Source organism: Chiloscyllium punctatum, chromosome 11, assembly GCF_047496795.1.
Source record: "Chiloscyllium punctatum isolate Juve2018m chromosome 11, sChiPun1.3, whole genome shotgun sequence".
Classification (NCBI taxonomy): Eukaryota; Metazoa; Chordata; class Chondrichthyes; order Orectolobiformes; family Hemiscylliidae; genus Chiloscyllium; species Chiloscyllium punctatum.
The window spans coordinates 63808181-63832997 of NC_092749.1; the positions used below are offsets into that span (position 1 = coordinate 63808181).

The 24817-nt window shown below is 38.3% G+C and overlaps 1 protein-coding gene across 5 annotated transcripts in view; it reads left to right on the forward strand.

Moving 5' to 3' along the window:
• cfap36 (cilia and flagella associated protein 36) overlaps positions 1-24613 on the forward strand; it is a 115578-nt gene extending 90965 nt beyond the window's left edge. For 3 of the 5 annotated variants that reach the window (XM_072580959.1, XM_072580961.1, XM_072580960.1), the window contains 2 exons: positions 5982-6140; positions 24163-24613. In XM_072580959.1, the coding sequence (XP_072437060.1) occupies positions 5982-6140; positions 24163-24246 (243 nt within the window). In that variant the 3' untranslated portion in view covers positions 24247-24613. Of the gene's footprint in view, positions 1-5981; positions 6141-23399; positions 23507-24162 lie in introns of all 5 variants that reach the window. The other 2 variants (XR_011961870.1, XR_011961869.1) reach the window with 2 other exon arrangements.
• The last annotated feature ends 204 nt before the right edge of the window (positions 24614-24817 follow it).

Consider the following 24817-nt stretch of genomic DNA (forward strand, 5'->3'; position numbering starts at 1 on the left):
TTATAGTGGGGCTTCTTAGACTATTCTCCACCACTCATCTCATTAGATGTGCATGATTCTTCCATGAACACTTGTCGCTTCCCCTCGGGTACATTATCTTCCCTCTTGTCAGAGGCAGAAGTAATCCCAACTGCCAGCACCTTCCAGGATTTCTGATGCCAGCACCATTCTTAAAACTTAATTGTGCACTAGGTCACACACTACTAACCAGGAGTTGCCCCTCAATGTGCATGAAGTGTGAGGGGAGCCAAAATGAAATGCTTCTGAGGACACCTAGGTGGCTCCCCTCCCCTGACCGATATGGATGTCTAATGAGTGACCAGAGACAAATGCCACCAGAAACAGGGTGGTAGAAGATTTTTGTTTTGACTAGAGATCATGACCAGCGAAGTGCCACAAGGATTGGTGCTAACTCCACTGTTGTTTGTCATTTATATAAATGATTTAGATGAGAATTTAGGAGGCTTGGTTTGTGGATGACACCAAAGTTAATGGTATAATGAATAGTAAAGAAGGTTATCTAAGAGTACAATAAGATCTTGATCAGCTGGGCCAATGGTCAGGGGAGTAGCAGGTGTAGTTTAATTTAAATAATTGTGAAGTGTTGCATTTTAGTGACACAAACCAGAGCAGGACTTACACAATTAATTGGAGGGCCTTGGGGACAAAAAGACCTAGGAGTGGAGGTACATAGCTCACTGAAAGTGGCGTCACAGGTAGACAGGACAGTGAAGAAAGCATTTGGCATGCTTGCGTTCATTGGTCAGATCATTGAGTACAGGAATTGGAATGTCATGTTGTGGCTGTACAAGACACTGGTAAGGCCACTTTGGAGTACTGTGTACAATTCTAGTCACTCTGCTATAGGAAGTATTTACTAAAATGGAAAAGGTGCAGAGAAGATTCACAAGAATGTTACCTGGATGGAAGGCTTGAGTTAGAGGGAGAAACTGGATAGGCTGGGACTTCTTTTTTCCTGGAATGTAGGAGGCTGAGACAGAAATCTTGATTAAGTTTAAACAAAATGTCTGCAGTTGTAATGATTATGTTTAAACAAAATGTCTGAAGTTGAATGCATATTGTACAAGTTACTTGAGTGGAAAATAATAAGTAGAAACTGTGTAGCTGCAGAAAGCAAGGACAGAATGTTCTCGCAAAAGGCAGGGCTGACCACTACAATGTCAAGCACCCCGGTACTTAAGTAAGATGATTGGAAGAAAGTGAGGGGGTGGAAGCGGGTATAAAACTACGAGAATGTGACTCCCACGTGGGCAGTTGGAATCTGAAGGAAAGCGGTAGAGATCTACCGCTCATGTAATTTTTTTTTGAAGTTCAACCAATTAATAATTTTTAAAAATTACCAATCCCTGGTGGTCTCATGTGTGATTTGTTATGCAATCTTCAAACTCAACAAGTGACCTGACAGAGGTTTATAAGGTTATGAGAGAAATAGGTAAGGTGTATAGTTTAGGTCTTTTCCTAAGCTGTGGGTCCAAGACTGTAGGGCATAAGTTTAAGGTGAGAGGGGAAACTTTTTCACAAAGAGTGTGGTGTGTATGTGAAACGAACAGCCAGAAGAAGTGGTAGAGACGAGTACAGTTACATTTAAAAGACATTTGGAAAGGTACATGGATAGGAAAGGTTTAGAGAAATATGAGCCAAACGTAGGCAAATGGGACTAGTTCAGTTTAGGAAACCTTGTGGGCATGGATGAGTTAGGCTGAAGGATCTGTTTCTGTGCTGTATGTATCTATGATGGTATGACTCTTAATATGTTTGTGCAGCTTCCTGACTGATTTTCCGCGACTCCCCATACTGATTACACTGAAACTACAGGACTGACTTTACCCAAGTCCCTGAACTGATAGTGGATGCTGCCCTTGATTTACTGAATTGCTATCCTAACTGAAGGCGGTCTCATTTTATTTGATTGAGCACTACTCCTCAGAGATTTTGAGACATGGCCGTATATTCAAGCAATTTCCTTGCCCCATACACTGCTGATTATAAATTGACTTTGTGTCATGTTGTAGAGCAATATGTCCACTCCTTTGATTGATGACTATTGATAACTGTGAGTTTTTCATGACCCTACCAAGCTGCCCAGCTTTATGTCTGCATTACTAGACAAGGCAAGACAGAAATATTCTGAACCTTTAACCCCTGGCTAAGAGGACAAGGCAAGGTGGAAAGGCTATGAGCGTTTAATTAGATGCAAAGTGAATGTACGCTAAGAAAGTGAAGAGCTCTATGATGCACCCATGGGTGAGCACTTGTCCCTGTGCAGAAAGAGGTCTTGAAGCAGCATAACAATGATAGGTGCCAGTGTACTCTAAAGTGCATCACTGAAGTGGAAAACAATTTTGTGGGTCAAGGATGTGCCATTAGGTTAGTACATGTCATAATCAACCTCCTTGGATGGTGAGTCCAGACAGTCACAATGCATGTAACATGCCCTGAGATGGTGAGGTCTACTGTCGAAGATTGACCCCCAAAGGACCAAGCGGCAAACTGGGGGTCACTAGGTACCTGCTCTGACTTTCATGTCAGATATTGTCGCTATCTAGTTTCTATCCAGCAGGTGGGAAAGTAGGGAACTGCATTTTAATAAAGCAAGATTAGGTAATAATTGCATTCTAATTCCTGCAAATTGATGCAAATCGACCTCACCACTCAACAGTAAGTTTCTCATCTTGCCATTCAAATCCTGATTGCAGAATTATTTTTTTTTTGTTGAGAATCTAATTTCTGCTTATCTCGCCATACTTTCACAACTGACTTTCAGGGTCTGCGATGATTCTACCCAAAGTGGGAAAATATATTATCTATAACAGAAGTGCTTTTCCACACTCAAGAAAGTGCTTGCCAGTAAAAGAAGATTCAGAAAGTTTGGAGGCATGTAGGTCAGGCCACCTCAGTCATACATCAAACAGTGCTGTAGAGTTTTTCATGAGCCTACCAAGGTGCTTGAAGGCATGAATATCCATGAAAATGCTGAAATAATGCTGCAGATATGACCTACTCTAACATCATCAAAGAACATGTATTAAAAAGCAATTTACAAATGCAGTATCTTAGAAATCTCTAATCTTCTGATGAAGTTAAGGTAGCAAAGTGGAAGTAGATCATAGGGACTTCTTGGCTCCTGTTTAAAAAAGACATTGAATTTCTTTTATTTTAAAACCATTATTACAGATACCTGGATGAAATGAAAGTAGGAATTAGTCTGCATAAATTAGTCCTGCAAAGGAGAAATATGTGCATGACTAAAGGCAAATAAGTACCTTTGTGTATCCTTTGTGCCCCTCACAAGTACTGGACCATTAAAAATTTTAAAATATTACTGAGTAGCTTGATAGTTCTAAAGTACCTCATTTACATGTTTCACCATGACACAATACTCATTAAAGAACAAGCCTAGAAAAATCCACTAAGGAGTAAGTAACTTGTGAAAGGAAGGGTGTATTGTGGAATGAATCATAGTGCACCAATGAGCAGGAGCAGCTGAGAGGAAATGATGAAGAAACTGTTCTTATCAAGAAAACAGCAGGGCCTTCAGGGCCCACATTATTCAATATCAACCATCGGTCTTCACTTGCAGCTGAGTTTGAGGTCATACTTAGATTCATTGATCAAAGAAGCTGACTTGTGCTGGTACAATCAACCAATCAATAATTTCTGGAATAGTGTAATGTTTTATATTACTCCTTAAAAGTACCCATCTATGTTGTCAGAGTCAATGATTCCTTGGGCAGAGAATTGATGTTCATACACTGGGGCAGTCTGTTCTCATGTATTTCAGATATTGGATAAATCGGGTAATTCTTTGAACCACACCTGCAATGCTATGAATGATGTAGAACATAATTTGAAGAACATACTGGTGCATCATACTTTCAAGAAAAACTCAATAGCATCCAGATGTCCAAGGGCAATTGTTACTTTCAAAGTGGCAGCAGCGACTGGTTTCACTGATGCTCTGAAGCACATTCTAGCTCAGTTCTTAGGGATTAAGTGGGATTATTGAGTTTGCTCATAAGCAGATCATCAGCACAACTGAATCTTTGAAAGTTGGTATTGGAATTCAAGATGTAGATTTAGTTTGCAGTTGCAATTTGCCCACCACCTGACGTGTGGCATGTCTGACAAAATGTGGACATGTGTTTATGTAATCCTAACCCATAAAAACGTTTCTATATTTCGATGCATTAACATTTTTCAAACAAGTAAGTGACCTGCCAGTGGAATTTCATGACTCACTCATGAAATTTTGTGATCATATTCAAACGGACTACAACCTGATGGATTGTTGCCCATTTGTTGTTGACTGGTATTTGAGGTCATCTCCATTTCCACACTATTACCTTATCTTTCAAATAATAACTGTTGGGTATCGGTTCTGATTCAGTTTCTGATTCAGGTTCTGATTCAGGCTCTATCACTATAAACTCTTCAATTCAATATCTGTTTGTTGCATTAAAGAAGATGGGCCAAGCGTGTCAGTCTCATTCTTTTTACTTTCATTCATTTATTTACATTTTGGAAACTATCCAATAATAGATTTTCCTCATCATATCTCTTTTTTTTAAATTGACCCTACCTTTTCCTGTCTAATTCTTTGGACCTTTCCAGTTTTCTTTTCTGCCCTTGAAACATATTTGGAACTAACAATGATGGTATTTTATAGATGAGTTAATTGAAAGAGATCAAATGCACAACAGAGCCCAAAGGTTGTCCCCTATATCCCAATTTTATTTGCATGCATTGGCGTTGGGATTATGCAGCCAAATCAGAATTACAAGACTGCCACAGGAAGTGAATTGTGGGGACTGTTTTTGAGGTAGAGGTCCAACCGATCTGCCAGTCCACTTCTATCCTATCCTGAAAGTGGGGAACAAAGAAAATCCAAGTTAATATGTTTGATTTAACATGCTGTCACCCTCACTGAGATCTAGCATTAAACAGGGTCAAACGTCAAACTTCTTTGACTCTTTGGCTATGTTCCTTTCACTGTACGTTATACATAATCATTGCACAATTGAAGGTGTTCTCATTATGATATTTTCAAGTGTAAGTTCTTCAATGTGAAAAAATTAACTTTGGAGATGTAGAAGCTGATATTATTAACATTAGCTTTTACTATTATATTTCTTTAGAACAGAAAGAACTGATTGATTTATTATGGAAAACTTCACTTTTCATAAACTGCAGACTTTAGTCTTTTTAAAAAAAATTGATTTTTCACTGATTTTCTGTATGAATTGATTATAATTAAATTTAAACAATTACTCATATTACTGTGCAATTTAATTTTGTCATTATATTGTAGAAACTTTAGAAATTAGTTACTTGGTTTAGAGAATATTGCTTCCTTACCCAGAATGTGGAGAATAGGTGACCTTTTGTTCAACTATACGAGCCATATGTTAAGAGGCATGTAATTACTCTCATTGTTGATGATTTGTTTTAAAAAATCATTTGGAATTTTCATTATAGCAAATTGAACAACATTAATACAGAGGATTGATTAAAACTAAAGGAAACTGTTGAAATTCTTATCTATGGACCAATACTCAAAAGGTTTTGATCAGCTTTTCTTAAGAATTTCACTTTATGGTGCATATTAGTGAACCCTTTATTTCTCCAATGATTAATTTCAATATTTCATCAAATATATTTTTGGATACCTTACTTCAGCCTCCAGCTCTAAATTAAGATAGAATTGATTAGAATAAAGTGACTGAATAGAGATGAAGAAAATTAAGTCCTTCACACCTTTAAGGTACAGCAACTGCTGTTTTTGATTTCAAATTTCACTTTCCATTCACGAAATTGATCATTAAAAATCTACTGCTATGTACAAAGCTAACCAGTATACTTGTTGTTCAGAAAGGATCCTGCCAATTCTATCAAAGTTGCATATGAGATTCCAACTCAATAATGGGACAATAATTAAATCTTCTGTTTAATCTTCGTGGCAGGAACTTTCTGAGAGTGACAGGAGGAAGCTTCAAGAACGAGCAGCATATCTAAAGGAACAGCGTGATAAATTAGTGGCTATGAAGAAAGAACAAAGGGAGAAACATCTACCGAAAAATCCAGAAAGCCAGAAACCACAACCGACACTAGAAACTAAAGAGGTACTGGTAGTTGATAAACCTGTCATGCAAATTCATCTGTAGACTGTAGTGTGCTTGACATAGTGGAAACATCTTTGGAAGAGTAGAAAAGAGGTGTACTCTCTCAAATGTAGAACTTCAAGATTAGCATTGATCTACAATCTGATCAGTGGGTCAGGTAGCTCCATTGGTTGATTGGCTGGTTTGTTATACAGAGTATTACCAATCAGTTACCATGAAGGGCTCTCCTTGTTAACATTTCCCCTTGCAGTGTGGTGACTTGCAGTCATTTCTCCCTAATGAGAGAGCAACCTTATGATCTGGTAGGACTATGGCAACTTCACCTTAACATTAGGATCTTTTTCCCTTTCTTAAAATAAAAACTGGGTATTGTCGAAGTTTTAATAATCGCATAAAAGTTCCACAAAGCTGGGAAGAAATGAAAATTTTGTTTTTCATTTATATGAATGATTTGGATAAGAATATAAGAGGCATGGTTAGTAAGTTTGCAGATGACACCAAAATTGGTGAAATGTTGGACAGTGAAGAAGGTTATCTAAGATACAAAGAGATCTTGATCAATTAAGTCAATGGGCTGAGGAATGGCAGATAGAACTTCAATTTGCACAACTGCAAGATATTGCATTTTGGTAAAACAAACAAGGGCAGGACTTACACAATTATTAATAGGCCCCTGGGTAGTGTGGTAGAGCAGAGACACCTATATAATGCTTTGAAATTTGCATCGCAGGTAAACAGACTGGTTAAGAAGGCATTTAGCACACTTGCCTTCAATGCTCAGACCTTTGAGCATGGGAGTTCAGATGTTGATGAGGCCTCTTCCAGAGTGCTCTGTGCAGTTCTGGTCACCCTGCTGGAACACAGATATTATTAAATTGGAGAAGGTTCAGAAAAGATTGCCAGAATTCTGCCAGAAATTGAGGGTTTGAGTTTCAAAGAAATAGATTGAATAGGCTGGGGCATTTTCACTGGAGCATAGGAGGTTGAAGATGACTTTATTGAGGTTTATAAAATCATGAGGGGCATTGACAAAGTGAATAGCAAAGGTCTTTTCCCTGGGGTAGGGAAGTCTAAAGGTAGGGGGCATATTTATAAGGTGAGAGAAGAAAGTTTTGAAAAGGACATGAGGGGCAGAGTGTGGTTTGTGTCAGGAATGAACTGCCATAGGAAATGATGGATACAGGTATAGTTACAACATTTAAAAAATATTTAGATTAGATTACCTACAGTGTGGAAACAGGCCCTTCGGCCCAACAAGTTCACACCGACCCTTTGAAGAGCAACCCACCCAGACCCATTCCCCTATGTTTACCCCATTCACCTAACACTACGGGTAATTTAGCATGGCCAATTCACCTAACCTGCACATTTTGGGACTGTGGGAGGAAACCAGAGCACCCGGAGGAAACCCACGCAGACACGGGGAGAATGTGCAAACTCCACACAGACAGTTGCCCGAGGCGGGAATTGAACCCGGATCTCTGGCACTGTGAGGCAGCAGTGCTAACCACTGTGCCACCATGCCGCCCATAAGTGGATTTGGATAAGTACATGAATAGGAAAGGTTTGGAGGGATATGGGCCAAATGCAGGCAAGTGGGACTGGTTTAGTTTGGGAACATGGTTGGCATGGGCTAGTTGGACTGAAGGGTCTGTTTCCAGAGTGTATGACTATAACTCTAAAACATAATGTGGTGAGTCTAAATAAGTTCCCCAATATCTAATTGTTTAACAAAATATGTATGAACATCAAATTATATGAATAATTTTCCTTCTGCTCAGCATATAACTGCATGAAATCTATGCTATTTGCTTGTCCCATCTATTTATTTACTTGCTTCTGCCTTAACTAGGTTGATAGTTATTTATCAATTAAATTTTTTTATGCTGCAAAATAACAAGTGTTGCACAGAAAGGTAGAATTTGAATGCTATGAGAAGCGGTACCAACTGAGGATGGCATGGGGGAGAAGCTGTGGAAGGATTTAAGATGGGAGATGATCTAAATTTAATGCATTGGAAATCACAGAACCAGTGAAGGTCAACAAGGGTACATGTGGCGGAAAAGTGAGATTTCATGACAGACAGTGTATAATTAGTCACATCTTGGAATGATGAGCTTTGAGACACTACCCTTGCAGAAATAAAGATGTTTAAAATTTAACCATCCACAATATGAAGGAGGGGATTGGAGCACATTTTGTTTAAGATTTAATTCAACCATAGTTGAGCATGCTGAGGTGGAAAGTGTGAGATATTTTGGTACTTACATTTTTGAATAGAGGCAGATGGATGTGCGTCAGTTCTGTGAAGTGTTTTTCGAACAGGCCCGAAAGTCATTTGGAGCAGTAATCTAAGTACATCAATTCTAAGAAAGCTTGTGATTGTAGTCAGGTTACTGAGAGAACTCCTGAGCTGTTAATGGGGGGACATTTGTATTGTTGAGTTTACAACAGACCAGAAACCTATTAGATTAATTTTGGCATCAGAACTGAAGGTTTAACATTTCATAAGATCCCTACAGTGTGGAAAGAGTTAATTCGACTCATTGAGTTTGCACTGACCCTCTGAAGACCATTCCAACCAGCCCCAGCCCCACAGCCTATCACTGTAATCCTGCATTTCCCATGGCTCATAAATGTTCCTTCATTAAAATCTCGGGAGTTCTCTCAGTAACTTGACTACAGTCACAAGCTTTCTTGGAATTGATGCACTTAGATTACTGGCTCATCCACCTAGCCTACACATCCCTGGACACTATGGGCAATTTAGCATGGCCAATCCTCCTAATCTGTACTTTTTTGGACTGTGGGGGGAAGCCGGAGCACCCATAGGAAACTTGAATAGACATTGGGAGAATGTGCAAACTCCACACAGACAGTCACCCAAAGCTGGAATTAAACCCGGGTCCCTAGTGCTGTGAAGCAGCATTGCCATATACTGCCACTATGCTGTCCCTAAATTGCAATAAATTTCAATTCAGAAAAAACATGAATTTAGTTCAAAAGGTAGAGGAAAATAATCATTTTTCATTTTGTGGAAGTTTGAAGCCAGGAGAGTCTGGGAAGAAATCTTCAAGTTGTTAAAACTGAAAAAATGTATACCATCAGAATTATGAAAGGTTTCTGCTAGTGGACTTGGAAAGAAATAGTTTAAGAAAAAGAAATTGAGGCAAAAATAGAAATAGCTGGAAAAGCTGTTCTGAGGAAGAGTAATTCGACCCGAAACTTTAATTCTGAGTTCTCTTCACAGGTTCTGCCAGACCTGCTGAACTTTTCCAGCAATTTCTGTTTTTGTCTCTGATTTACAGCATCAGCAGTTCTTTTGTTCTTTTTTAAAAACAATTGGAAGGTGTTAGATAAGTAGAACCTAAAGAGTTAAAATAGGAGTGAAATTTCTTTGAAATAAAATTTCTGCAGAATTTGCAAGAGAAAAAGATATGGTGTGAGATCAGTGGTTTCAGTCCCCTGAAGTTAACAAAACACCTTGAACATGTTAAGGAAATCATGGTTATAGAAGAATTCGGAAGTAGTATTCTCATAAACCTTAAGACTTAATACAAGATGAGTATCAAGTATTGGCAGGTATGTATGATATCACACCTTGGTAATTATATGTGAAGAAGTGGTCATATAGGAATCCAGAGGAAATTGGAGGAATAGGAAATCTCTGGATGGAATAGGTATTTTCCCTTGGAGGAAAGAGGTGTTTGGGAACTAACAGAAGCATGCCAAGGTGATGAAGGTCAAAGACAAGAACCTATAAAAGATGTAAAGAAAATAGCTTCTACTGTAATAAGTCTGGACGTAGCAAAGTTGATTGCTGAAAGTTAAATGGGAGATGAAATGCAGTGGTAAAATGCCAAATGAATCCTCAGAAAATGGGGCATCAGGACTGAAATGGCTATTAGAACTGTATCTGCAGTGCAAAGGCAGCATGTTTCCTTTGAATCTGTAGGAAGATAGAGAGGACAGTTAAAAAGACTTCTTCCTCAAGTATTGATTAAGAGTGTCAAACTACTGGGGGTTCTGTGTAGTTTATTTCAAAAGGGTAGATATTTCCATGTGATTCAATTCAAGCAGATAAACCAAATTATAGATATTGAGAGGCTTTGGAGGAAGTCAGTCTCTGATGTTGGCTCATAAAACTATTTGTCTTCCAGAGGGGTTGTGATAGAGAAAATATTATTTATTGGCTTAGATGGTCCTTATATATTAGTTCCATTATACAGAGTGTAATTAAAGAGTGACTTAGTAAATAGAGAAGTTATTGTTGGAATCATGAAACGAATACTTATAGAAGGAATTGCTTTTATCTTGCACAATGATTTAGCTGTTAAATTTTGCCACACTGAGGGTGGTAGAAAAACAACAGTAGAAGTACATAGAGGAAGTACACTAGCTCATTTATCAGAATTGCCTTCAGCTTCTCAAATGATGCTTGGCATTCTGCTGACCATACGACATTTGCCCATTTCATTAACAGATGATTAAAGGCACAGTTATCGTACTGAAATTATGTACAGATGTCTGGTAAAATCCACACATTCACAAAAAAAAACTCATGATGGTTTGTTGAGATTTAGGATCAGGGAATTCTGTTGAAATCTTCACTTTTATTGCCCTTGGGCAACAACATATCCCAAGTAAGTTTCTCTTGCTTTCAATTAACATTTGGCTTCATTTGTCACTAAACCAGCCAACTGTAATACTTAAATAGATCTTTGACTGTCTTGCATGCTCTTCGCAAGTGCTACTATATAATACAATATTATCCAAGTACACTATGCAGTTACAAACTTTAGTTACAATAAATCTCTGGAAAACAGTGGAGGCATTATTTAACCCAAATGGTATCACCTGATAACCTACTCAGTGTAACAAAAGTGGAAAGTTCTTTAGCCCTGATGTAAATACATTTGTTTTAGATTAGATTCCCTACAGCGTGGAAACAGGCCCTTCGGCCCAAGCAGTCCACACCGACCCTCCGAAGAGTAACCCACCCAGATCCATTTCCCTCTGACTAATTGACCTAACACTATGGGGCAATTTAACATGGCCAGTTCACCTGACATGCACATCTTTGGACTGTGGGAGGAAACTGGAGCACCCGGAGGAAACCCATGCAAACACCGGGAGAATGTGCAAACTCCACACAGTCATCTGAGGCTGGAATCGAACTTGGGTCTCTGGTGCTATGAGGCAGCAGTGCTAACCACTGAGCCACCATGCGCCAGTATCCCTTCAATAATTAAATCTTAGAAAGGAATGATGCACTGCCAACCCTATCAGTGCAGTGTTCTCGTCATGGAATTGGGTACAGTTTTATTTTTGTGACCTCGCTTTTCTGTAATCTAGCAAAAGTCTAATTGGTTCATTAAGTTTAGGAGCTAACACTGTTGGTGAATTCTAGCTGCTTTAACTACCTTCAATCATATGGTTCTATAGCGTATACTGAGTCTCTTTCCATCTGAGTTTGGTCTTCCGTTTGAACCGATGAAGATGTTATTTTATCAGTTCTAACTCTCCTTCATCCAGATTATGTGTAGTCAATTAATGCATTCAGGTCTGTCTCTACAGATTATTTCATATCTTCTCAGTTGTCTTACAAGATCATCCTATTGTCCTTCTGTTGAATTGTAGGAGGTTCACTTTGGAAACTGGCTACTTCTCCTTTACTACATTCTCATTATTTCTGTCATCTTCTACTACTTTTACCATCTTACACACTTGTTCCTTCTTATCCTCTTCCCTACAATGATACATTTTCAGCGGTTTTTGACATAACCAATTCTTCCCACAATCAGCAGTATTTCTCAGATAAGTCTGGTTAGCACTGCTGCCTCATAGCATCAGGGTCCCAGGTTCGATTCCAGCCTCGGGCAACTGTCTGTGTGAAGTTTGTACATTCTCCCCGTGTCTGTGTGGGTTTCCTCCGGGTGCTCCGGTTTCCTCCCACAGTCTGAAGATGTGCGGGCTAGGGTGAATTGGCCATGCTAAATTCCCCATAGTGTTAGGTGCATTAGTCAGAGGGAAAAAAAAATGGATCTGGGTGGGTTACTCTTCAGAGGGTCAGTGTGGACTGGTTGGGCCAAAGGGCCTGTTTCCACACTGTTAAGGAATCTAATCTAATCTAAAGTCATTTTACGAAACCTTCTAACTACATTAATTGGACCACTGAATTTCACTTTTCAGGTCCACCTTGTAATGGTAACAATACCAATACTTCATCTCCCACTTAGAACTTTCTAGTTAAAGAATTATCTGTCCAAATTTTCACTTTTGCCTGTGAGACTTTTAAAGGTTCTTATAGTACCTTGCATGTTCTTTAGTGTCTTTCTAGAAACATGGACATATAATTCAACATTGAAGGCTTGTCCTTCTCATTCAAGAAGGATTCCTAAATCAATTTGAATGGACCTCAGATTTCATGACCATAAACTAATTTAAAAGGAGACAACTCCAGTAGATTCATTTGGTGAATCTCTGGTACCAAATAGTAGAACTGCTCTCAGTTTTGGTAATGGTCCCACACAATCTGCTAGCCACTCGACTAAACAGTTCTTCAAAAGCTGGTTTGGGTATGAAAGGTGTTGGTTTGATTACATGTTGACATTTATTTATGAAGTTCTGGCCAAGTAAAATACCAGTTTATTGATATTTGCATTTTCCATATCCCTTTATGCCCTGCAGTAAGAGCATCATGTGATACTCGCAATATATCCTTATGATCTCTGGACAGTATCACGATTTAGAGTTTATGGTGATGCTGCTCCTTTAACAATGTTATGCTGTCCTTGGCTTTTTTTTCAGAGAGGTCGTAAAAGCAGCGATTCTGAAAGGTCTAGGCTTGAAGGGTTTTAGCGCCAATTTGATTATAGCTAACATATACTACCTCAGCCAAAAGGCTTTCAAGTTTAAAAAAAACACTTGTACAATGAAAAGGGAGCAGCCAGTTTTTCCAGCTCAGCTTTCTTTGGTTTGGTTTGGTCTGGTCTGGTCTTTAGCAGTCTGGCTGTCCACTGAGAGCTGTCAGTCAGTTTTTGAGGCTGCGTGTCCAAGAAACAGCGACATGGAAGAAGATGTTCTGTGCTGAATCTGTTTGTCATCTGTCTCTCTCCTGTAAGACTCTGTGTTTGCTTCTGCCTTTTGTGCCAAGGGATGTTTATTGAGATATTTGCAAGTATTTGGAACAGCATCATTAAGTTGGGATAATCTGTTGGGTTTTCGGATAGGTTAGGTTATTCTATATTCTGTTCTCTTTTGTTTGTGTTTCATTTGGTAATAGAGAGCACAGAAGCAGACCCTTCAGTCCAACCTGTCCACTCTAACCAGATATCCTAACTTAATCTAGTCACATTTGCCAGCACTTGGTCCTTATCCTGCTAAAGCCTTCTTATTTATATACCCATCCAGATCCTTTTTATGTGTTTGGAAAGGCAAGGATGGATTAGGGATAGTCAGCATGGCTTTGTGCATGGGAAATCATGTCTCATGAACTTGATTGAATTTTTTGAAGAAGTAACAAAGAGGATTGATGAAGGCAGAGTAATGGACATGATCTATATGGACTTCAGTGAGGCGTTTGAAAAGGTTCCTCATGGGAGACTGGTTAGTAAGGTTAGATCTCTTGGAATACAGGGAGAACTAGCCATTTGGATACAGGACTGGCTCAAAGTAGAAGACAGAGGGTGGTAGTGGAGGGTTGCTTTTTTAGACTGGAGGCCTGTGACCAGTGGAGTGCCACAAGGAACAGTGCTGGGTCCACTACTTTTCATCATTTATATAAATGATTTGGATGTGAACGTAGGAGGTGTAGTTAGTAAATTTGCAGATGACACCAAATTGGAGGTGTAGTGGAGTACTGGATCTTGATCAGAGTACAACAGGATCTTGATCAGATGGGCCAGTGGGCTGAAGAGTGGTAGGTAGAGGTTAATTTAGATGAATGCGAGTGCTGCAGTTTGGAAAAGCAAATCAGAGTGGGACTTAACAATTAATGGTAAGAGGAGTGTTGCTGAACAAAGAGACCTTGGAGTGCAGGTTCATAGTTACTTGAAAGTAGAGTTGCAGGTAGATAGGATAGTGAAGAAGGCGTCTGGTATGCTTTCCTTTATTGGTCAGACCATTGAGTTTAGGAGTTGTGAGGTCATGTTGTGACTGTATAGGACATTGGTTAGGCCACATTTGGAATATTGTGTGCAATTCTGGTCTCCCTTCTATTGGAAAGATGTTATGAAACTTGAAAGGTTTCAAAAAAGATTTAGAAGGATGATGCCAGGATTGTAGGGTTTGAGCTACAGGGAGAGGGTTATCAGGCTGAGGCTGTTTTCCCTGGAACATCGGAGGCTGAGAGGTGACCTTACAGAGGTTTATAAAATCATGAGGGGCATGGATAGGATAAATAGACAAGGTCTTTTCCCTGAGGTAGCATAGGTTTAGGGTGAGAGGGGAAAGATATAAAAGGCACCTAAGGGGCAACAGAAAGGGGAGTGGCCAGTCCTCCCAGCTCAGCTATTCTTTAGTTTGACTGTTCACTGGCTGTTCACTGAAAGCAGTCAGTGAGGCCGCTGGTCCAAAAAACAGCTACATGGAAGAAGTGTTCCATGCTGAATCTCTCTGCCATCTCTCTCTCTCTCTCTCTCTCTCTCTCTCTCTCTCTCTCCTGTAAGACCCTATTTTTATTTTACCCTTTGTGCCAAGGGATGTTTATGGAGATTTGAAACAGTATCATTAAGCTGGGATAATCTGTTGGGTCTTCAGACAGGTTAAGTTATTCGCAAGTTTCGAGAAGATTTGTCGCACAGGTTCAGGTTCTGGATATAGGTTTGCTCGCAGAGCTGGAAGGTTCGTTTCATGAAAACGTTTGTGAAAACGAACCTTCCAGCTCAGCGAACAAACCTACATCCAGAGGTTAAGTTATTCTATATTCAGTTCTGTTTTGTTTATGTTTCATTGGGTAATTCTTGTAAATAAATTATGTTTTATTTAAAACTAAGTGGTTGGGCCAGCTGCATAACTCCTGGAATATCTGCCTAACACCTGCTTAAAACAACAAGCAACCTTAGGGTCCAGGCTACTTTCTTTAAAGGGGATCTGGCCTAGTCCATAACATATTCTTGAGAAGGTTTGTAGCTTGTGTTGTGGATGAAGTTGTGGATTCGTTTGTCGAGCTGGTGTGTTTTTCTGCCAATGTTTCGTCCCCTTGCTAAATGACATCTTTGATAAGGTGTTGGTGGTCTGTCCCACCTTGTATTTATGTCTCTGTTATTGGCACTTCCAGTTTTGTATCTGAGTAGTTTGTATATGGGGTCCAGTTCAATGTGCCTATTGATTGAGTACCGATTGGAGTGCTCGGCTGGAGTGTCTGGCGTGCCTCTGTTTGCCTGTTACTGGAATGGTTACATTATCCCAGTTGAATTTGTATCCTTCATTCCTGTGTGGTTGGAAGGGAGAGTGCTGGTTTGCCAAACATGCAGGGTATCTTATAGATAATGTTCATCCAATTGGATGTGGGTGTCGGATCTTTAAACTTTGAGATGAGCTGGTGGAAGGTGTTTACTGGTTTCTGAGCCACTAAGATTCCCAGGGGTCTGAGTAATCGATAATTATCTCTGACATGTCTTTGATGTATGCTGTGGTCGCTATTGTGTCTGGTCATGTAGTGTTTTCTTCTTTGGGTTTGTCTCATAAGTACCGGAGGATAGTGCTCTTGGGGTATCCTTGGGGATTTGTATAAATCCTTTGAATAGGTGTCCCTAATCAGCTTTCTGGAGTTCTGTATCACTATTCAATGCACAACTGTCCATTCTTCGTCTGCTGATCTGCATTCTCTATTTCCTCATCGAAACTCAATTTCCAATATAATAACACTCTGAAATCCCTTCAATCTCAACTTCAATGTGAAGCTATTTATGTTTAACTCTCCATTTACTTTCTAAGCCTCAACTAGTGAAGACATGCCAAATGTCCTTTTCAACTATCCACGTTCTAAAAAGTAGTTTCAGCTATCTTAATGACTGCTTGTAGTATTACTGTGATTTCTGATGATGAACTTTGTTAGTTATTGCGTTGGTCACTACACAATGGAAAAATAAGTGTTTAGGAAATTGTTCCTCAACAGATCTTTCTTATAATCCAGATTTATTATAGATGAAGCTGTGACTTTCACTCCTGCCAAATCATTCCTCAGAAATAGATCAGCTCTATCCATAGATAATTTTTAAAATTTCCCTGACTACTACTAGTCCCACGAACAAGTCACATTCCAATTGGACTTTATACAATGGATTTGGGACAAACTCTCCACCCATCTAATTTACCATCAATTTGGCTATCAATTAACTCTCTGAAGGGAAAACTAAATCCTTCTCCAACAAGCGAGATCAAGTAGCCGTTGAATCCCATTAGTATAGTTACGGTCTTGGATGCTTCTTTTGAGGACAGAGAGGTTATCTTCCCTGTCTTGCAAAAAGCAGTAAAGAATTACTAAATGATTAATAAAGAGATAAGAATAGAATATGAGAGAAAATTATCCAAAAATATAACAGAAAGGAAAAGAGTTTTCAGAATTTTTAAAAAACATATTAGCAAAGTAAGTGTTGGTCCAATAAAAAATGAATCTGGGGAGTTAGTAATGGAGGAGAAAGACTTGCAAATAAATTGAACGGATATTTTGCACTGTCTTCACTAGAGAGGATACAGATAGCAACTCAGAAATAGGTGTAAATCAAAATTGAAGGGAGGGAGGAACTCAATTACAATTACCAAGGAAGTAATACTGAGGGTCAGTGTGTACTCAATGGACCATGTGGCCTGCTTCCATAATGTAGGGATTCTATGAATAATTCTACTCATATGTTTACATTAAACAGACTGATGATGAAGGGCTTTTGCCCGAAACATTGATTTTTCTTTTCCTCTGATGCTGCATGACCTGTTGTGCTTTCCAGCATCACACTTTCGACTCTTAATATCCAGCATCTGCAGTCCTCACTTTCGTCTGATTTTAATAACAAGTATATTATGCACAAGTGTATTCTGATCACGGCATTTGGTTTCATTTGTACTTTCTCTTGACAAAGTGACTACTATACATTTGGCTGTATCTTTTTTTGGCTTAGTCTTGGTTGAGTTTCACAGAGGGTTTTACTTCTCGAGGCAAAAAAAATCCACTTCAGTAAGTAACTATCCCACCCAATAACACTCTCGTCTGATTCTTGCCCCATTCTAACACTCACTGTACCAGAACGATGTGCCACAGCCAGAATATTCCGTAATGCACATTAGTTATTTTCAATCTAAAGCAATCTTAACCTGAACCTAATGGACTTTGGAGAATTAAAACCAACACTTCAGCTAATTTACTGGGCACTTTTTTTAACTCCCTGGATGAAACCCATCAGAACCTGGGGATTTGTTAACTCACAGTTCCAACAACTTTGATTTCTGTCCAAATTCTCCTGACTCGGAAATTTCAACTAGACCTAAAAACTCTTCAACTATGGTGACTTACTCACCTGAACTAAAAATGAATTATCCTGCTGAACCAAACTCCTGAACTGAGACTTTAACTCTTCCGTTCTGGTATCAAAAGTAACCTAATGGCTTTCGATTGTAAACTGAAATATGTAGATACTCCATCCATTATTACTACATGTGTTCTCCCAGGCCCTTGATTGCAGTCACATGCTTTTTTTGGATTTGATGCACTTAGGTGACTATTATAAATGACTTTCTGCAAGTTTAAAAATTACTTTCAGCAAACTAAACCACATCCATCTCCCTCTATTCTAAACTCCAAATTCCAAAATACTATATACCTTCCATCACAGTTACCACCCTTTTGACGTAGTTTAATTTTTATATATCAACTTTACTTTTCTACGTTTGTACTCTGTGGTTTATTTCTGTGTTTTAAAATGGTGCTGAAGATTGGCGATGTTCACAACACTTTCACTGTATTCGTAACAAATACATGTCACAAATACAATGGCAATAAATAAATCAAAAATGTTTAGGCTATTGTTGTACAAGGTTCATGCCAGGAGACTATGAAAGGAATTGTAAAATTGTCTCCACATCGAATAAAAAGTAATGGGGTGGAATTAGTTAAGTGGAACTTAGAGTTGATAAAGGAGTGACATTTCTCTGAAATCGAGTATCTGTAAAAGGTGGGTGTTGGGAAGCAGTTTAAAACTTTATTTTACTGTTTGTGTTAAGATCTTTCTAACTGTCTTAGATACGATTTAGATGCACTGGTGTTGAACTGGGGTGTACAAAGTTAAAAATCACACAACACCAGATTATAGTCCAACAGGTTTATCTGGAAACATTAGCTTTCGGAGCGCTGCTCCTTCATCAGGTGGTTGTGGATGATGATGAAGCAGTGTTCCAAAACCTAGGGCTTTCAAATAAACCTGTTGGACTATAACCTGGTGTTGTGTGATTTTTAACTTTATCTTAGATCCGTAATTTTATTTTGTAATAATTTAACATTCTATTGTTGAAGAATACTGTCAGCCTCATGTGAATGTTTCACTAACTAACTAGCATGTGAATTAACTGCAGAACTTAAATGTATAATCTTTCAGGCCTAGTTTCGTTCAGAGATCTGACTTGTCCAGTATTGCCATCAGCTGGAATCATAAAAGTGCATACATTTAATATGACTCCATTGAGTTTGGAGTTGCTCTGGTAGTATGCATTGATGACTATAATATTAAATTGCAACTATATGCCACATCACGGTTCATTTAAAATGCAATTCTTCACTGCAGCACTGCCCTTTGGAACACACCAATTCCTTCCATTGTAATACTGTTGCTAAGTAACTTGTATGCAGGGACAGGAGTCCATCTCATGGCTTAGATTAAGGAGCATTTCAGGGCTTGCTATCTTCATGGTCATTCACTTGGCAATTACTTAGATGCAAAGTGCCTTGCCTTACCTTTGACTTTTTGCAATTTGTTGCCTCATTCAGAACTTGCATACTCATTGAAATTCTGTCTTGCCTTGCCTTTTAATACAGACACAAAGTCATGCAGCTTGTCATGGTTGTCAGCAGTGATCAGTACACATGGTGGACATGTTGCTGTATGTCACTGTGCTACACTATGTGCCAGCAGCTTACGTGGCAAATGCACTGCGTGTACTTCAGCCAAATGATCATATCTGAAAGTCTAAGGGGTGTGGTCCTCAGTACAATCAAGGGGAACTTCATTAGTTGAGGGTACTTGCATAGTAAGTGAAGGGCATTGTTCATATCAGTCCAGTGGCTTTTACATGGTCAATTGGATGTTTGGATGGTGTTATGGACTCGACCAACCTCCCCCCTCAAAGTATATTAAGCAGATAGCCTAGATCCTAACTTTTTCTTATTTTAAAGCTAAGTGTTGAAATTTGATTGGTCAAACTACTCAATTTGGTAAGCAACACACATTTTATTTTTACATTAAAGTTAAAGTACAGACAAAATAGAACTCAAAGAAAAGAATTGGCTTAACAGTAACTCTATCAAAATGCTAACAAAATAATATATATATTAACTACAACTAATTAATTGTTCCAATATAGTAATATCCCATACACATATTCTTGGCAAAGGTAAATTCAATAAAATATATTGTCTCACATGCAATTCTAGCATCAGGAAGAGAACACCAGCTTTTAGCTGTAACAGGGAGGGGAATAAGAACTGCCACATCCAGCTTCAAGACCCCAGCAACTGCTGAAAGCTAAAACTAAAAATCCTGGTTTTGGGGGAGCTAGACAACTCCCATTCAGTGTGCTTCTGTTGTTCCACCTTCAAAAAACTTCACAACTGTTTATTTATTTTGAGCAGACTGCTTGTCATCTCCATCGTAACTTTCTTCATAAAAAATACCAGGACAAAATTCACTTCTTAAGCCATAATATCATCACAATGGTCCTGGTCAGAGTTTCCGTATCATTAGTCTGGGGAACTGGTCATGGTCAGTCCTTCAGATTCAATGCAACCATCAAAATATTAGTGATATTAGGAACTGCACAGAAATTGGTTAGGTGTCTGATTACTCATTAATCGGGATTGTCCTTCCAAGTCAGTTGGTCACCACAGTTAGTCCTGAACTATGACACAATGGCATGCTACACTGGACGTTAGGTAGCAAGTAACACTCCTTTAGCCAGGGTTCTCACATGAAATCACACTTAAAAAAAAGGTAATCTGTGTAGTTTCATTTTTATAGCTACAATTTCAATGACAATCAGTCAGATAGATAATGATTTAAAATAGCAATACATTTACAAGTGTCAGATTCTATTTGCAATGAATGTTACTCATGTCACCCGTATATCTTCAGAAGCTTTTGTTTTTCATTTTGCTGCTACTACATGTACTGTGAAGAGCTATATGTGGCTGGCAGCAATTGACTTGTTGCACAGCCTGATTTTAAACATAGTACTAGTGGCAGAAATCCCAAAATGGTGAGGACTTCTGCCACTGACGAGCACAAGTATGGTACAGTAGAGGAGGGTCATGCATACTCAATGAGTTGAGCTGAAGAGAATTGGGCAAGTAAACCCGCTAGAGTTGATGAAGAAAAGCCCTACATGACATTCCCTAAATTTCATACTTGGCCAAATGCCACTTTTGTATGTGTGTGTAATTTAATTTGCATAATGGCCTAGTTGGTAAACATTTTGCCACTGCATGAAGAATACATTTCCAGGAATAAATGTGCTTTTGTTTTCAGTTTATTAAAAGGCCTGATGAAAATTTGTTTTGTTCTGGTTAACAGTAATAAACAGAAAGAAATTAACCATTCTTGGTGATTGAATGAAACACTTTTAACACAGTTTGTGGACTGTGGGGCTTGATTTCCTCTACGTTCCTCTCACCAGAGTCATAACATCTTGACTGAGGAGATCATTCACTGCAGAGGCTGAGCAAACAAAGCAGGGAAAACTTGGTGTTAACAGTTTTACCACAGTAGGCAAGGCAGGACAAAATCATGACTTTGAAAGTGAGGGTGGGAGGAATGGAACAGGGTGAGATGTTCTAAGGTAGAGGAAATGCCAATGGAGGAGAGCATCAGGCTATGATGTGATCTGTTATAAATATATAAATCTGTTATATATTGAAGGGTTCAAGCAACACCTGAACAACTTGTGGCACAGTCTGCAGATCTGCTAGGCAGCCATATCAAACCCACTTAATCAGATTGGAAGCAAATTATCCTGTATCCTGAAGGACAGCCTGAGAGATTGAGAGAAAAAGATCCACAGTAAAACACATAGCACACTTTGTTCAATAGGTGGTATCAGTTAAACAAAGAATAATAAAATACAGGCACAAGAGAAAAGGAATAGAGGAGTGTGGTGCTGTTAGCAATACACCTCACAGATCAGGATCAGTTATCTTTGTTATCTGCTTTTGGCTTTTATGGTATTTTTCAAACTTAGTATCATGTTTCTGTCCTGAAACTGAGTTGGTACACCTCCTGATTCTCTAGATGACACCAAAATAGGTGGGATAGTGGACAATGAGGAAAGTTATCTAAGATTACAAAAAGATCTTGATCAATTGGATAAATGGGCTGAGGAGTGGAAGATGGAGTTTAGTTTGGATAAATGCGAAGTATTGCATTTTGGTAAAACGAACAAGGGCAGGGTTTCAACGAATAATGGCAGGGCCCTTGGTAATATTGTAGAACAGAGACCTAGGAGTTCATGTACATAATTCTTTGAAATTTGTGTCGCAGGTCAACAAGGTGGTTAAGAAAGCATTAGCACTATTGCCTTCATTGCTCTGATCTTTGAGTTTAGGAACTGAGACGTCATGTTGTAGTTGTACAAGATGTTGGTGAGGCCTCTTCTGGAGTGTGCAGTTCTGGTTGCCCTGCTAGAGGTAGGATATTATTAAATTGGAGAGGGTTCAGAAAAGATTTATCAGGATGTTGCCAGGAATGGAAGGTTTGAGTTATAAGGAGCGGCTGGATAGCCGGGGCTTTTTCACTGGACCGTAGGAGGTTGAGGGGTGACCTTATAGAGGTTTATAAAACCATGAGGGGCATTGATAATGTGAATAGCAGGAGTGGGGGAGTTCAAAACTAGGGGGCATATTTTTAATGTGAGAGGAGAAGGTTTTAAAAATGAGGGAAACATTTTTACACAGAGAGTGGTTTGTGTGTGGAATGAGCTGCCAGAGAAAGTGATGTATGCACGTACAGTTACAACATCTAAAAGACATTTGGGTGTGGACATAAATAGGAGAGATTTGGAGGGATAGGGGCCAAATACAATAGACAATAGACAATAGGTGCAGGAGTAGGCCATTCTGCCTTTCGAGCCTGCACCACCATTCAATATGATCATGGCTGATCATCCTTAATCAGTATCCTTAATACATGCAAGTGGGACTGGTTTAGTTTAGTAATATGGTCGGCATGGACTAATTGGACGAATGAAAATCTGTTTCCATGCTGTGTGACTCTATGACCGTATACTGATCTAAATCAACTTATTCAGACATTTTATAACTCACCTCTTGAACACAGACCTCCTGCCTCAGAGATAGGGATGCTATCATTTTGCCACCAGACCCTTGCTCTGAAATCTGGTCTAACACAATTCAAATATCGTAATGTGTATAGGATGCAAAGTATGTGAAAAGTAAAGTTCTTCTATTTGTTCCTACAGTTAGTGGAAATGAGAATGTAAGTCAACTACAGAAAGAGTTGTCAGAGTTAAATACCAAAAACGAATTAAAATTTAAAAATGTAGCAAATTCTAAGATATATAAGTCATCAAGCCTTTGCATATTGATAAGTTATGAGCAAACTATTAGAAACCATGATTTGACAGCACGTTATAAGCTTTAAAAATACATGGGTTGGTCAAAGATAGTACACATTTGTAAAAGCTATTTAATTGTAACAAGTTCAAGAATTCTTTTTCAAAAGAATATTGAAAAAATAGAGGGCATGCCATCATTGATTTGTAAAAATTCAGGAGATGAAGGGTGTAAACGTTGGGGAAAGATTTTTTAACTGAATTTTTTAAGTGTTATGATCACTGAAAAACTCACACCTTTTAACTTCAGTTTTTTGATAACCTGACTGTGGAATAAAACTGAAGTGCATTGAATATAAATAACCTTTTATTTAATCATTTGCATTTTTCTTTCTAAACACTTCTTTGTAGTCTTTTAACATGAATCTTGATTTCATCTGATCATTTCAGTTTCCATTCAATTCTTTATTTCCCTTTACATGCTGGCAGAATGGAAGTACTAGAAATTCTACTTTGTAGCAAATAATGAAACACAACTGGAAGAAGCATTGCACGCAACAGATGTGTTCAGCACATCTTAGTAGAAAAGGTTTGAGGTGATTTCTTTATCCCAGTCCTGCCTTATGTCCATGTCTTGTTCATTTTCTAATATATATGACAAAATCTTTTTTCAATATGAAGCATAGTGTATTATAAATATGCTTGAATGTCTATTTTTATTATCTTAGGTGGGATATTATGCTGGCAGAGTAGGAGATGGTGAAATAAATTTTGATATATTTAGAAATAGTGTACCTCCATTGTAATGATTTAATGATCATCATTAAATCATTGATCAAAATGCATTTGCTAGTGATTGCACAGGTTCAAGTCTGCTTCATGTCATTTAAACTGTAGCTCATCAACTCTAGATATTCATCAGTTCCCAACCAAGTTGGTAAATGCAATGATTTGAAAATGCGGTGAAGTTGGTGGGGGGGGGTGGTGGAGGCAGAGAAGAAAAGGCTTATTATTTTACAGTTACTTCTCCCAGCTTATGACATATCTTCAGTTGGATGATTATAGAGCATCACTGACTGTACTGGAGAGCATTGTGAAGTCACTGATGCATGTGAAGAAGATAATTGCATATAAAAGGAAAATCAATCTGTTTATAAAGTTGTAACAGAAAAGAACAACTAACATAACAGTCTGCATAATAAAGAAACAAAATAAATAATAACTTACACTCTTTTTTCTTTTTAAATTTAAGAAAATTTCTGAAGAAGAAAAGCAGAAAATTCAGAAAAGAAAACATTTGGCAGAAAAACTTAAACAAGAAGTTATCAAAAAATAAAATATGTGGACAGTAAAGTTAAAGAAGAAAGAACTGAAACCTGATATTGTTTGATTAACTGAATTGAAAATTAACAATACTGTTTTACTTGCGACTATGACCAATGATAGTTTGCAGAGGATAATGAAATACTACAGCAACAGTGGTAGTCTTCTACTTCCATTCTACTAAAAATATTTACATGCTATAACTGCAAAGTTAAATTGTTTGCAAATGAATGTGCAATGATAGTTGAATTTTGTATTCTTGTCAGCTGTAATGTTTTGCTGTAAATCAATACTATTGTTGCCTGTGAAATGCCAGAATTAATAGCTGTCTCATTACTTACTATGTGCTTGTATAATAAACTTCATTTGTCCAGACCCTCTGATGCAGTTTAGGACTGATGTGTAAACTACAACTGTTAAATGGAATCTAGAACACCTAAACTTGTGTTATGCAAATGCTGTGAAGTTGTCAGTTCTTATTGATGGGATGAGTTCTGGGAACTATATTCACTTTTTCATTTTTTAAACTTGCATGTTGAAAATGAAATTAAAAGATACTTCTAATTTAAATATAAGCATACTCT